The following is a 14,818-nucleotide window of genomic DNA, read 5'->3' as shown; positions in this document are numbered from 1 at the left end:
GAGCTACTACAGTTGCTTTTCTGTAGAAGCAAATACTGCTACAAATGCATCTTCATAGTATACACACATGACAAGCTTTAAACCCATCTCTAGGCTGACAGTCTTCTGTTATGTTGACCATATTCCCTAACCACGTTACTTAAAACCTAAGTAATTAGCCTAGAGTTTTGTTTAGATAAAACAAAGAAGTCAGTATATGAAGGTGTGATTTAACTTCAGAGATCAAAGTCTGAGAAAAAAAAACTTAGGCAAGCAAAGTTCTAAAATAGTATTCAGCTATGCTACACCCTTCCTCCCTGGAAAAGAATATGAGGAAGAAAAAGTCTTTTAAAGAACTGTCTAGCTACAGAAACTTCACTCTCCCCCACACTTTCAGCTGTTAACCTGTAAGGAAAATACACATCAGATTAAAATACCACTGAGAAACACAGTGAAACCTCAGTGAAAAATCACAGACTGCAAAAGAACGTATTCATCCTTCTCTTTTCTGTTATGTACAGACACTATATCTAAAAGATTGTGTATACCCTTCCTACTGTTTAGTTTTTCTAAAAGTTCTGTTTGAAAATACAAATTGGATGCATTTTTCAAAATCTACAACTTATGCAAATGACAGAATGTCTTTTTTTGGTTTTTGTTGAAGGTGTTATTTTTAAATACTATTTGCGCACTTTTTTGATCAAACAGGTAACGTAACACTTCTTGACAGTAAAGCAGAAAAAGTAAGAGCATAATTTGGGTCTAATACCAAAGTCATAAATTAAAAAAAAAAAAAAGAAAGAAAGAAAAAACAAAACAAAAGCATCTAGTTCTTTTAGCACCCCCACTCCCACTGTGGGGTGGGTGCTACCCACCAGATCAGGCTGCAAGGGTCCCATCCAGCCCGGTCTTCAGCACCTCCAAGAACAGGGCATCCACAATTTCCAGCAGCCTGTTCCACCCTCCCAGTAAAAGATTTTGACCTACTGTGTAGTTAAATCTTCCCTCTTTTAATTTAAAGCCATTCCCCCTTGTCCCACCACTATCAGACCATTTAAGAGTCAGTCTCCCTCCTGTTTATAATCTCCCTTTAAGTACTGGAAGGCTGCAACATACAGCTTTTGATACGCATACTTCAGTAGAAAGTGCATTGTATTTGTCTTTTCTTGGACACAAGAAAATAATTACAGTAAATTATCTTACTGTTTCAAGTTATAGTATGTACTCTCTTTCAAAATAGATCATTAAGTATTTCAGAGATTGATTTCCTTAAAAACAATTAAAATAAAACACAACAGCATTTTGAAGACATTCCAGTACAATGACTGGCATTGTTTAACAGAAATCTGTAATTTTGGAGTGCTCTTCAGGAATGCTGGCACAGTTCAGTACAATGCAGGAACTGCAAGTTAAAAGAGCAGTAAGGGAAATGATGATACAGTGTGTCTACATGAAGAATAAAAGGGAGATACTGAAAAGACAAGTCTATTGTGTAAATTGACACTGCAGTTTGTTTCTCATTTCAATGTATTTACACAAAACTGACACAAAGCAACTACAGCTTAGAGATACCATATTATGGTGCATCTAAAAGAAAACAGCCAAGCAAAAAAAAAGCAAGCTACAGGAATGAGGTGTTAGATAATGCTGTACTCAGAAGACATTTCTGAAACACAGAGCTCTTGTGAATTCTGATGACCTCAAACGCGCATTAAACAAAGACATACTTAGAGTTCCAGATTCTGGTAACGCACATAACTTCTACAAGTCAGAATATAGCTTAAAAAGCTCCATCAGATCTCATTTTTCTGAACATGAAATGAAGTGAGGCATACCAACTATACACAGTATCCTTCAGGTAAATTACACTGTACATTCATTTTTGATATTCAAAATGAGCTACAAATAAATAAGCTAAATTTTCACACTCACCTAAATATGGAATACTTGGAACCATTTTTAAGCTTCTGATGTACTCGCGTGTTCTTTTATAATTGTCTTCTTTAGAAAGTAAGTAGTCTAGTTTCTCAAAAGTGGCCTTGTCTTTGCGATTCAACAGCTGCACAGAAAAAAATGAAGATGACACAGATTTAAAACAAGGAATTGGTACAGAGACAAAAACAAATACTAACTTATCTGAATCACCCACAGTAAAGTATACTAAAGTTAAAATCTGAGTATCATCCATAGTAGCATGTTTGAAAAAGTGCTGCTGCTAATTAAAAAAAATAGGAACTAATTTTAAATTTTAAATTATGAACAAATATTATTACTATTTCTGATTATTATCAGAAATCTACATATCACTGCTATGGAATTTTGAATAATCTCAGCAGTACTAAAATTTTAGAGGAAAAAATGTATGTTACATACAGTCATCAAAATTTTCATAGTTTATTAGAATTGCTAAAAATCTTTTGAATTTGAGAGTACAAATTGCAACAAGTATTGCCATTTCAACACTGTCTTATAAGAAGGACAATAAAGTTTTCTGAAAAAAGGTCTAAGAAAAGTAAATCACTATGATGCTTACACTTCTGTTTTATATTACTGGACTTACTACAGCAAATCAGAAAAATATGCAGCAATGGAAAATATACAAATGCAACAAAAGATTAAACCATAAACGTAACATATGCAACTGTAGTCATAAAAACACATTCTCAATTTCATTTGTTTTTAGATGCACCAGCAGTACTTTTAAGATATTTTAAAAGCCAATTTTGTTACAATGAATGGAGAATTATCACACTGTACACTCACTTGCAGCTGTACTTTCTGACAATGGACAGCTGTTCCGCTGAATCTCTTCCTCTTTAGAATTCCAACTCTTCTATTACAGAGCTCATAAATCTAGCTATTCCACAGTATGTTCTACATTCATAAGTCTAGCTGTTTTACAGAATTCTGAGTTCTCCCATTGACATTAAAAATATTGCAACAGACATGCATGAGTTAACAGTTTCATTGAGTCTTGTTCAGCAAAGGGATGGGCTTGACAAGAGTCATTAGTAAAACATTGTTGACAGAAGCCCTAAGGCCTTCTGCAAGTTAGGAACAGTACAGACCACATAGTTTAATAACTAACACAGTTAGCAAACTAATACAGAAGTACAAAACAAAAATCCATGTTTGAACGCAGTACTCTCACAAATAAAAAAACAAACCCACCACAAAACCACAAGACTAAGAATGTTTAGAGTGTTCTCCCAGAGCACATAACAACTCACAGAATTCAGAAAAATTCAGCATTCAAACAAGAAAGAAAAGACAATGGTCAAGGAATAACTCACAGCCCAGGTTTTGGTCAATCTGAAGATGGGTGCACTTTGCAGTGCTGACACCACAGACATAAGAGAATGTAGGTTATTCAGCTCTAGAAGCTTCTGTTACAAAGAAAGGAAGAAAGAAAGAAAGAAAGAAAAAGTAGTAAGTTTTAGTATGTATAAAAGCAAAGCGGGATTAATTAATCTCAAAGCTGCCTTTATAAAATACAGTTTTCATCAATGGCTTCAAACAAACAAAAAAAATAAACCAATGCTGTCAATGCATGGAAATCTAAAGACTTTTTTTAAAGTTTCAAATTTTTCAAATATATCCCCCAGAACAATGAGTTTATCTAACTTGTACATATGACTTTCATGACGCTCCATGAAGAAAACATGGTAGGAAAATAAAAAAGTTCTCATCTGCATATTACCCAAAACCAGTGGACACATAAGAAGGCAGCAGAGAAACAAAGTGACACCAAGATACAGGAACAGAAAATATGAAATAATTATTTGGTTTATTGTTCTTGAGAATGAACATTAACGTATCAGTATAATTCTGGAAATTAAATATCTAAGCAGGCAAAATGTCAACCAAAGATGTCAATGGTATTAATTATGAGAGGCTCACTATCTTGTATTCTGTTTTACATCACAGATTTTCCCTGCTTCAATTGAATTTCAGTTCACAATTGCTCGAGAGATATCATGTCAAAAAGAAATAATACTTTGTATAAAAGTTGGCTCAGTTGATGTCTTCCCACAATATAATTCAAGAAACCTAGTAAAATGAGAACTGCTATCCATGCAATTTAATTGTAAACTGTAAAAAAAAAAAAAAAGGGTGGATGTATAATTCATCCTTGAATGATGGATTTATTCATTGATCAGAAGCATTTGAGGAAGATTTTGGAATTTACTCAGGGAAAAGAATGAAAGAAAAATATAAAGAGGGCAGCGTGGTTTTTGGTTTTATTTTTTTGCAAATGAAATAATCCTTTCTAAGAATAAACTGGTATCTCCAAGTTGACCATTTTCCTATTACTTGAACTATACATTTCTACCAAGTACTATAAGGTACGTTCCTTTCTGCTTAAGCACAAAATTCCTACATAAACTGGTTAAAAATATTCATAATACATGAAAAATGGCATTGTATTACATGGAGAATATTATTCAATGTACATATTCTCTGCACACATATACACAAGATTAGCACTGAGGTCTTTGATCCACATTCCATCTTGTTACTAATATTGTATCACAGGGCATCATACAAAACAGAATGACTACAGGTCACAAAACAGAAAGATACTTAAGATAGTTAAGAATTACTTGCAGAAAAAATCTGCTCAATCTCTAAGTTTTGTATCTCTAATTTTTATGTCAACAACTATTTGTTACAGGTAGTAATGAAGTCTCACAACAGCTGTTTCAGAATGAATTTTTTATTTTAATAAAAACATACATTTGAATGGAGGGAGAGAAAAGTTTACAATCATGTTTAGCGCTGACACACAGCTTATCAGCAACAAGACAAACCATTTTTAACCATGTTCAGCAAAGGCCACACTGAACAGGGTAGTTTTATTTAAATAAAAACAGAGATCATACCTTTGCCTTATTAATGAGGTATATCATAGCAGATAGCTAAAAAACAGAACTTTACCCTCTGTAATCCAATAATGGTTCATAGAAGTAGTGTAGAAGCAAATAAAAAGGAAATAAAATTTTAAATTACAGTATAATAAATATGCACTTACTTTAGCAATTTTCACAAAATGGCTCAGTATTTCTGCCCTTATTTTTAACGTCTGTGCTGTTAATATTTCTCGTACAACCCAAAAACTGACCTATAAAGTAAACACACACAACTGAATTTATTTAAAGGACTTTATTGCCTTAGACATTTGTAAACTTCCATGATGCTCTATGAAGAAAACATGATAGGATAATAAGAGTTCTCATCTGTGTACTACCCAAAAGCACAACCACTGGACATAATAAGTAGGTAGAGAAGTGAAGTGACAGATAACTAAAGGAATAGGCAAACCACAGAAAAAAAAGGAAAAGAATTGCTAATATTCCACCACAACATATCAACAAAAATAATTAGGAACTAATAGTCTACAGGAACAACAGAGAAATATGGACAGAGTAACTGAGAAGAACTGTCATTTTAAAATCTTAATCTTCGTTCATAAAAATATTCTTATATTTTAATTCATAGAAGTAGATTTATTTCTCTTTATACTTAAAGACAAATGGCAAACAGTACTTCATCACATTCACCAAATTGTTTACCTGGTTAAACCTCCTAGTGAAGGCAACAATATTTGGAGCAAGGATATGTTTTTCTTTCTTATTCCACCCACAGCTGGACAGTTCCTAGGAAACAAAAACCCTTCAAATTCAGTAACATTTGAAAATGTTAAACAGTACAGAAAACTGACACAAGAGATCTATCATGTACTGCTAAAACCAATCCAAGGCATCACTTCAATGAAAACTAGTCTAACCAAATACTTATGTCTTTTCCTGATATACATATTTGATGTGATTCGTATATTCTCCTGCCACAGAGAAAAAAATATCATTATTAATATTCATACAAAGGGACACTAAGCAGGCAGTTACAACTGATATCTCTGAAATTTAATTATGCACTGATTATTTTATCCAGGGTTACCCCACAGAAGCAAATCAGGGGACAGAGGAGTAAAAGACATTGTTAATTTTTAATTTTAATTACTTCAACCATTAAGTTAAAGCTAAACATAACAGTAAGCAATATTACAATTAAAAATTGTTAGTTTTTTAAGAGACACAGTACAACTGTGCAACATGAGATGGTTAACTTAGCTACTATTCCTGATTGTCATCCTCAGTATTACAGTTAGTAAAACTGTCATGAATACATCACAGTTTAGCATGCTCACTAATTTATTTCATTAAAATGTGAGATCTAAGACATTTAAAGAACACAAATTTGCAACTGTCATATTAATGTTTACAATTCTTACAAAATAAAAAATAAAAATTGAAATCTCTGTAAGTTATACTCAGAGCAAAAGAATCCGTAATTTGAAGGCTGGACAAGTAACAGTCTTCAAGGGTTTGGGTTATAGCTTTTTTTTCCCCTCTTTTTTGTTTTTCTTGCTTTTTTGGTTTAAGTCAGAAGAGTTTAGCCAGACCTGACAGAAGTGTGGCAAGTACTTAAAAATAGTACTTTAGTGCTAATACAGCAAGAGATTGCTAGCATGGCACGTAGTTTAATCACAGTCTAAGAAGCATTTCTGAATGTTTTTTCATCACAGCAACTAATTCAAAGTCAATCCAGTTCAAAAGAGAAAGAAAAATCAAGTGCTGTACAGCAAAATATACTCTTTCATATAAACTGCCAAACAGATAACAGAAATTCCCCTTGGAAGTATAAAGTTAACAGAAGATCTAAAAAAAAAAAAAAACAAAACAATGAATGATTTTCTCTATAAATTAACTTTTAAATTATGCATCAGAAGAAACTTGTAGTGGTAACTATATATTTGATTTTGTTGGAAAGCATTCATTTTCCTGTAGCTACTTCTGGCAGTTTCAGATATACTTTCACAGCCTCTTTTTAACTACAGACTCAAGTTACCACATATCTATCTATACAGTATTAACACAGATCTGACAAGCAGCCTATATGTACATACTGGAAATGACTTCTCCCTAAGACCAGATCTAAATGACGACTTTTGTTTTCAGAATTACAAATTTCAATTTCAATCACAACGTCGCTCAACTTTTCAAACATACGTTATTAACTTTAGAGACCTTCACACCAAAAGGCAGAGTCAACAAACACTCCATCTCCAAAAATCACTCTGTAATTTCTCCAGATACAGATGTCTACACGTTACTGCGTGAGCACCAGAAAATGCGTTTCAAGTTCCAACATATTTCAGATCTCTTATCTTTCACCATTTAAGCCTTCCACAGGTGAAACGTGAACTGACAAATTCAGAAAAGAGAGCAGTACACTTTTTTTTTTTTTAAACATTCACACGTAGCAGGGCTTGTAAAAAAGCATAGCTGTCTCCTCTGAAGACAGATGACAAATCAAAGTAAATCAGGCTGGATTATGAGATATTAGACTCACTGTGCTAGCAGAGTGCAAGAAGTTGAACATTTTAGAATAAGAGAGCTTTACATAAATGGTTACATTTCCACAGCACTGAAAACCCAGAGACGTAAACAAACAGTTAAAAAAAACCTACCTCGGGCTGTATAGCTTTAAATACTGGCATATCCATTAATGTAATTTGGCTCTGCAATAAAGATAGAATTTTAATTCATCCAATATGAAGAGCTGACAATTACATGTTTACATTTGCTTGATGTGGCCCTTCAAACATACAGTGTTATTTTCTCCACAGACCAGAAATGATCAGCCCAGAATTAGGCCACCCCTGTACAGACTGTCATACCACAAGAATGCCACCTGAGTGGAAACAAGTCGTTTTGCAATTTTACATTTTATTGCTGCAACTACGTGACAGCTTTCTGTACCTGTAGCAAGAACTAAAACTGGGGTTCTCAGAGTCTGAAGGGTTCGTGCACTTACTGACATAACAGAAATGCAGGCAGAATTATTTGCCCATCACACAGAAAGCAGACTATCACTGTCTTGAAATACAATAATGCATTATGATATGTTAACTAGTTGTAAATGGAACATGCTTTAAAGAGGTCACACTGATCAGTGTTTCCTGATAAGACATCATAATGCTGTTACAAAGCCAATGATTTTTTTTAAAAGTACTTGTAGACTGTTCAGCATGCCAGCAATCAGATAATTCTGTTGTTTCCTAACTACACTGTATACATAGAAATCCTGTAAAATGTATTTAAACAAGAGGTTCTTCAAATATACTGTAAGTATATAAACTAACAGCACTTTTAACTTCTTGATTCCCACAATTTAACATTTAAAAGAGAGCCTCTAATGAATGCTTCTTTGGATCTTTCCCCAGGAAATCTTTTTTGTTGGCTGTTCTGTTTTACTGAAACAAATCAAAAACTTCCAAACCAACTCTCAGAACTCTCAGAATGCCCAATTGATTACACCAATTAAGAATAGTAACTTTCCATTTAAATCAGATATTAAAATGGTTTCTACTATTAGTATAATTCCTTAGACATAAGCCTAAAGAGAAAAAATTTCCTTCCATAAATGGTTATTTTTAAAAAAAGATGTTGCTACAAATTCCTAGCTGACCACTCTCTGACCACTCTTAGCTGTCACTAAAACAGATGTATGGAACTGTTGAGTCACGGCCTGAGCCACTGATTAAACACCTGGAGGAAAGGCCCTGGAAGCAACTCACTTGTGCAACCAGAAGGGCTGAAGCACGGCTCCTCTTAGGCCTCATTGAAAGGCTGACTGCCACTAAGGAAGGATCTCTTTCTGGAGATCCCTCCTCGGTGGAGCTTTTCCCTGCGAACCCAGAATCTCCTGATATGGGTGAGCGACCTTCTTCCCTGCCTTTATAGCACCTTTCTATCGTGCCAGTCCTTCCACCTCTTTTGTAGCGTCTTTTCCATTGTGTTGATCTTTCCAATCACTACAACAGAAGATCAGGTAAACCATGAAAAGGCTTCAATCTGGGACAAGAAGAACAACTTCTCTGGCTAAGGAAGTTTTCATGTTAAAAGACTACAAGATTCTACTAAAATCAACACCACCAACTTCAAAGAAACAAACAGCTTTATAGTAGGGTTCTTGGTCACAGCTGATAAACAAAACCATCATAATTTAAATGGAAAGTTATCATGGCTTTTGATCACCACTAGAACTAGAGAAAGAAAAAGGATTACAAATGTTTGGACTTGAGAGCTAAAAGATATCTTAAATGACATAACGTGTGTGTATGCACACGTGTTTGTTCTTGAAATGCACCATTAAAGAAAGACGTTCACCAACAAGCTTCTGTCTCAATCCAACAGCAGTAAAAATTTTGAACATAACAAGAACTGCTGAGTTTGAATTACATGGAACCTTAAATCAACCAGATAATTTTATAAATACATTTCTGAAATCACTACAAATGCATTTTTGCTTGTGTTGAGAATATACAATGTTCTGAGCTATCTTCAGACTTCATATTCTGTCTCCTCTGATTAGTCAGCTCTAATGTTATTTTTCTGATTTTACACAAAGTTGTAAAACTTTGCTGAAAAGGAGTCAAAATGGCAGGCCATTTTTTTTAAGCGGAGTTGATGCAGATTTACCATCCATCTCCCTAACAAGAGCTTTCATCTGTGTATTCTGGATTACTTTTTTCCGAAGTGACAAACTTACAGGAACAATGTAGCCATATCTCCAGGTCTTTTTTGTAAAGAAGGCATTACAGGTATGATCTTAAGCCAAATGAATGAAACACTGCTTTGATGACCAGAATATTCGTGGAAACACTGAACTAGGTTCAGTAACTGTCATCCCCACTCTTTCTGGTTCCCCAGCAAGTTAACATGTAAATTACATAATAGGAGACAAAACATGAGAACTATATTCAGCCTTATGCCAGAACAGCAGCTCTGCTTTCTGTTTGGTACTGAAAACTTAGCATTAATGACTACAAAAAGATTCTTTACTGTTTTTAAGAAACTGATTTTTCTGAGAAACTGATGTTTCACTAGAAAAGATGAGTATTTGTGGTTTCAGTTAAACAAGCAAACAAAAAACCAACAGAACTACACATACCTAGAGTTATGTATTATTACTAAGTGTATTGTTTTCTGAAACACTGGGAAAAAAATCAAATAGCTTTAAGTAGAAAAAACAAATATACTATGTCAGCTCAGCACAGAAATATTAAATCCTACAATATAGTTTATATAATAGGTTTTTGCTTTTTATATCCTACAAGCCATGAAGAGTACACATGCATAAATGCAAAATAAACATTTCTACTTACAGCAAACTCCTCAGGAGTTACTTTTAATACATCAAATACAACTGCATCGTAGCTCTTATTGGCATAATCTGAACTTCGCCCTTCCAGAGAATCAGAGCTGCTACTACCCTACAAAGAAAAAAAAAAAAGTACGCTTATCTGCAGACTGGTTAAAAAGTATCAAGAAACTACACAAAAAAGCATGAACTTCAGAAAGATTTGTACTTTTAAATTACTAAGTTTAGCTTAAGATGGTTTGTGAATGTTGCCAGTACATTTCAGAAAACTTCCTTCTGTAAAAACTAAAGCAACATATAATTTTAGCTCAATGGATTTTCCAGCTTTTGAAAGATATTTTTAAAATACAGATAAAAGAGCTGTCACATAAAAAGAAACTTGGGATTTTGAATATTCATATTCAATCGAAGTGTTTCAATTAAATATGCCAAGTAAAGAGTAGGAATAGTAGGCAGATTCAAATCATGCACAAAGAAGAAAAAAAAAAGGGAAAACTGACATATCCTGAAATGTAACTAAAGTTCAGTCTTCACAGAGCCTACAACAAAGCTGACGAACACCTTGTTATAGGATTCTGTGCAAGTCAAAAGATTACATGGATTCAAAGAGGGGATGAGATTGATTTATGGGATACATCCACTGAGAGGTGCTAACCAGGACCTTCCCCTCAGGAAGCCCTTAGGGTTCAAACATATGTTAGCAGGGGGATGTTTCTGCTCTTATGCCCCTCTTCCTGCACTTGCAGTTGGTCACTCCCAGATGCAGAATAATGGATTAGAAGAATCTTTGCTTTGACCATGGAGACTTCTTATGCTCTGAGCTATGACAGATATTTTTTGCCCTGATAAAAGGCCTCTTCACACCATTTTAAACAGGAATTTTAATTTAAGAGGAGACCAGAGTTGTGTTTACACATCCAGTTTGAAATTATTCCCATCTTGAGAGAAGAGGGCATTTATATTGTATTTGAGAAAATAATCTTCTGTAGGCCACAGCTGCATTATATATTTTTGTTTTGTTACATGACTTCTAAAGTTCACTACTGAAACAGCTGATTAATTTCATGAAAGTTAGGAGAACCACTTCGACAGGATCAAATTTTGTGCACAAAAGGTGCCACTATGGAAAAAGTTGCTTCACACAGTTCTTTAAGTTTCTTAAGCAGAGAAGAAGTACAATTTCTCAAGTAGGGAAGAATTTCATCAAAACATTACCTTTTTCAAAAAGAAAAAATTACTTCCAATTGTACATTTAAAACAGGTGCTTTACTGGGTAAAAAAATAAATTCATTCAGTAGGGTAACTAACACCTAAGCAGTATTCAGTTGGCTATCTTGGACCTAACAAACACAGCCTACCACCAGTACATGGATCATATAGAACACTTTTTTGGTTGCCTGGTCTCCAAAGGATACAAAAGATAAAAATGAACACCATCTTACAGACTAGTACTAAACTAGTAAAATTCTTCCCGACAGAAAAGCAACTAGATGGAATACATCTGACTGGCTTGATCTGGGTCGTACATTACATTGTTCTTAACTTGTTAACAAATACTTGTATTTTCAGAAATGTACATTATGCAGTAACTGGTCAAAAAAATTTTATTTAAAACTAATCTAAATTAGTAATTGTCATTATCAACAACAACAAAAGAATAGCTTATGAACACTCAGAACCACAGAGCTCAAATTACCATGCTGTCAAATATTACACTATTTGTAAGAAACACAACTGACATGACCTACAGTGGAAAAGGGCTTCTCTGAATTTCAAAACAAACCAAAACTTTCACTTTCATAATGGAGGTAATACAATTAAAACAAACAAGCAAAAAAACCCAACAGCGAACTGTACCTCTGGAGTGGTGACCATCACGTTGGCCATGAAGTCATTCCTTTTATACATGCTCGCACCAAGCAGCAGAAATTTTCAGCTCAGCCAGCACTGGTAAGACAACATGACAAAAACAGAATACCTGTAAAGCAAATGTATTCATGAAAATAAACACAAGAGATTTCACTGTTGTTTCTCTGTGAAAAGAATCTTAGAAACAATATAATTTTAAAGGCTAGATTCTCTTCTGCCTTTCAGCTACCAACTCTAAAGGACTGTGAGTGAGTATCATTACAACTCGGCAAAGTCCTTATCTCCACTTTCAATTAGCTCAATAAATGCTTTGTTTGTTTGCTGTAAAAAATAAAAGGGTTGACATTTAAGTTGAATTAGATTCTATGTAAAGTCTGTACTGATTAATTCAGAAACTGCAGGATAATAGAACACGTTTTAAGACAAAAAACTCTAACAGTTGACCGAAGAAATGGTGCTTCCTCACAATTCCCTGCTCATCATTTCTGAGTGTATTAATTACTCTTATGACTGGTAATTGAAATCTGACTGCATCTTTGTAAAACAGAAATTACACTTGTAGCTGCTCAGACGTCCACTAATATTTACAGACAGGTGTGTCTGAAAGGATTTTATGTCAGGCCACAAAGAATGGATGTTTTCCAGAGCAGAGAAATAGTCAACACCATCCTCCACTGTAGGAAGGAAGAATCTCAAGGATCCTGGATAATCCAGCATGGTCTGAAGTAAGAATTTTCAAACTGTCTTCAAGCAGAGAGATGCAATTCCAAATTGGCCTAAGACTTCACACATGTAATATACCACATTAAGCTTCCTCCAGAAACCAAAGGCTGAATGGCAAAAAAAAGCTGAGTAAGTGATACCACAAAGATGTTACCTCTATCTATTGAAATAATTCATTCCAGCTACATTGCTGCAGAAATACAAAGAGTCTAATGGAAATTGAAAGAACAAGCAACAACAAAAAAAACCACTAACATATTGCAGCTCTGGATTAATAGATGTTGATCACAATAGTAATATTCTTATACAAAAGAACCACTCAATCTTTAAATAAAGTACAAATAAATATAAGACACTGTATTAATTCAGCAAAGAATCATCTCCCTGACATCACAAAATCTGATTGCATTTTCTTGCATGTATTTCAGTAGTCACGCTTTAAAGGATAAGTAGCACATAGACAGAGGTGGATGTAAGATATCAATAATTAAATTGTGTCTCAATCAGAAGAAACAACTTGTATGCAAACAGGCACAACTGAAATGACAACTGATTTGACTACAGAGCTGGAATTCAGGTAGCAAGGATATTCAATAACAATCCCACAAAAATTTTCAAAATAAAATCAGTTATCCAAATACCAGAACATGTGCTCCCACACACACAAGCATTCATTTTGTTCAAAACTTTACATAAGGATAAATGAAAGAAATTAGAGCAACTTGAAAATAAAGTCTATGTAGGAAAAAAAAAACAACAAAAAACCCAAGAAAACAAACCAACAACCATAGAATTTGACCATAGCATTTACTAATTCAGAATAAAAATAATCTTCTATTTTAGCTTATTTAGGAAAGGTGAGATTTTCAATGCATTTAACACCCCAGAAGGTCTTACAGGACAAACAGCAGCAACCCTCCACATAATCTCACGGACACATGAAAATAATCGGTATCCATGCTGAAAACAATGCCAGAATCATCTCAGACAAACTAGTCAAGAAGCAATTTCCTTTATCTCACATATAAACACATTTGTGTTTTGAGCACTAACAGACTGCAAATTATTTCTGGGTCTGGAATAGCTCCTGTTAAAAGCCCTCAGAGATACTCAAGTGGAAAGCAATTTTTATAATGTAATTTCTTTCAAATGTGGCACTTACATCATGGCCATAAAAATACTCTCATCTCTTCCTTCTCCAGCTTCTTGACTAGGCTTTCCAGCGTGCGGGGACTCAAAAATGCTCTGACTGGGGAAGAGAAAAATCCTGTACGTGATCCTGTAAGCTGCCCAAGGTCAGTTTTACTGCTAATTTTAACATTCACTACATGAGAGACAATTTTAACATTCACTACATGAGAGACAAGTGTGCTTTAATACCTGAAAACAAAAGCACTAACACATTTTTGCTGGTAGCAGAATGGATAAATCAGGGTGCAAATACACATACCAAAGAGAGGTTGTTGGTTCTTTGTTGCCAGCTTAACAAATACATTTTACATATGCATTCCTTCTCCTTGCAGTAATTAAGTAAAATTGAAAAAAATAAAATCAAAACAAAATTAAAAAAACCCTACAAGAATAATCCCTACAGCCACTATGCCACTATTTTACCAGCATTTGTCGAATTTTGTCATCTTTGGCACAGAAGTGACACATTGATAAACTTGGTTGAAATCAATGGAAGTTAGCAGAGTTGATTTCTTAAAAATAAATAAATAAATGGTACCAAATATCAGAATGATTAGCTTTCGTTGACTGAGGCAAGTGAATGAGTAACACCAAAAGGATCTTGCTTTCAACTGCCAGCAAGATAAAAAAAATGTTATTGCACTTCTGCCATTTTTTAGGCAGTTGTCACAACCTAAGGACACCACTACAATAAACCACACTGCGCTCCACATTCAGCTTTGGTTTATGTTCACTGCACTCATTTTCCTGTTTCTTCATTCCACAACTATTCCTCCAGATGTTCAACATTAGAGTGTTTCTTTCCTTCATGAACCATGAACAAAATCAT

At 34.3% G+C, this 14,818-nt stretch overlaps 1 protein-coding gene across 6 annotated transcripts in view; it reads right to left on the bottom strand.

The window, feature by feature from the left end:
* Window positions 1–14,818, bottom strand: part of RALGPS1 (Ral GEF with PH domain and SH3 binding motif 1) — a 100,595-nt gene that overhangs the window by 75,063 nt on the left and 10,714 nt on the right. For 5 of the 6 annotated variants that reach the window (XR_002443678.1, XM_021414176.1, XM_021414177.1 and 2 more), the window contains exons 4-11: window positions 13,961–14,047; window positions 12,064–12,184; window positions 10,211–10,318; window positions 7,511–7,561; window positions 5,553–5,636; window positions 5,012–5,101; window positions 3,273–3,365; window positions 1,912–2,038 (exon numbers count right to left, since the gene is read on the bottom strand). Coding sequence is in view for 5 of the 6 variants with exons in the window: in XM_021414176.1 (XP_021269851.1) it covers window positions 1,912–2,038; window positions 3,273–3,365; window positions 5,012–5,101; window positions 5,553–5,636; window positions 7,511–7,561; window positions 10,211–10,318; window positions 12,064–12,114 (604 nt within the window). In the remaining variant the exon portion in view is untranslated. The remainder of the gene's footprint in view (window positions 1–1,911; window positions 2,039–3,272; window positions 3,366–5,011; window positions 5,102–5,552; window positions 5,637–7,510; window positions 7,562–10,210; window positions 10,319–12,063; window positions 12,185–13,960; window positions 14,048–14,818) is intronic. The other variant, XM_021414178.1, reaches the window with a different exon arrangement.

Source organism: Numida meleagris, chromosome 16 (assembly GCF_002078875.1).
Source record: "Numida meleagris isolate 19003 breed g44 Domestic line chromosome 16, NumMel1.0, whole genome shotgun sequence".
NCBI classification, from domain to species: Eukaryota; Metazoa; Chordata; class Aves; order Galliformes; family Numididae; genus Numida; species Numida meleagris.
This window is presented reverse-complemented; position numbering and strand designations above follow the sequence as displayed.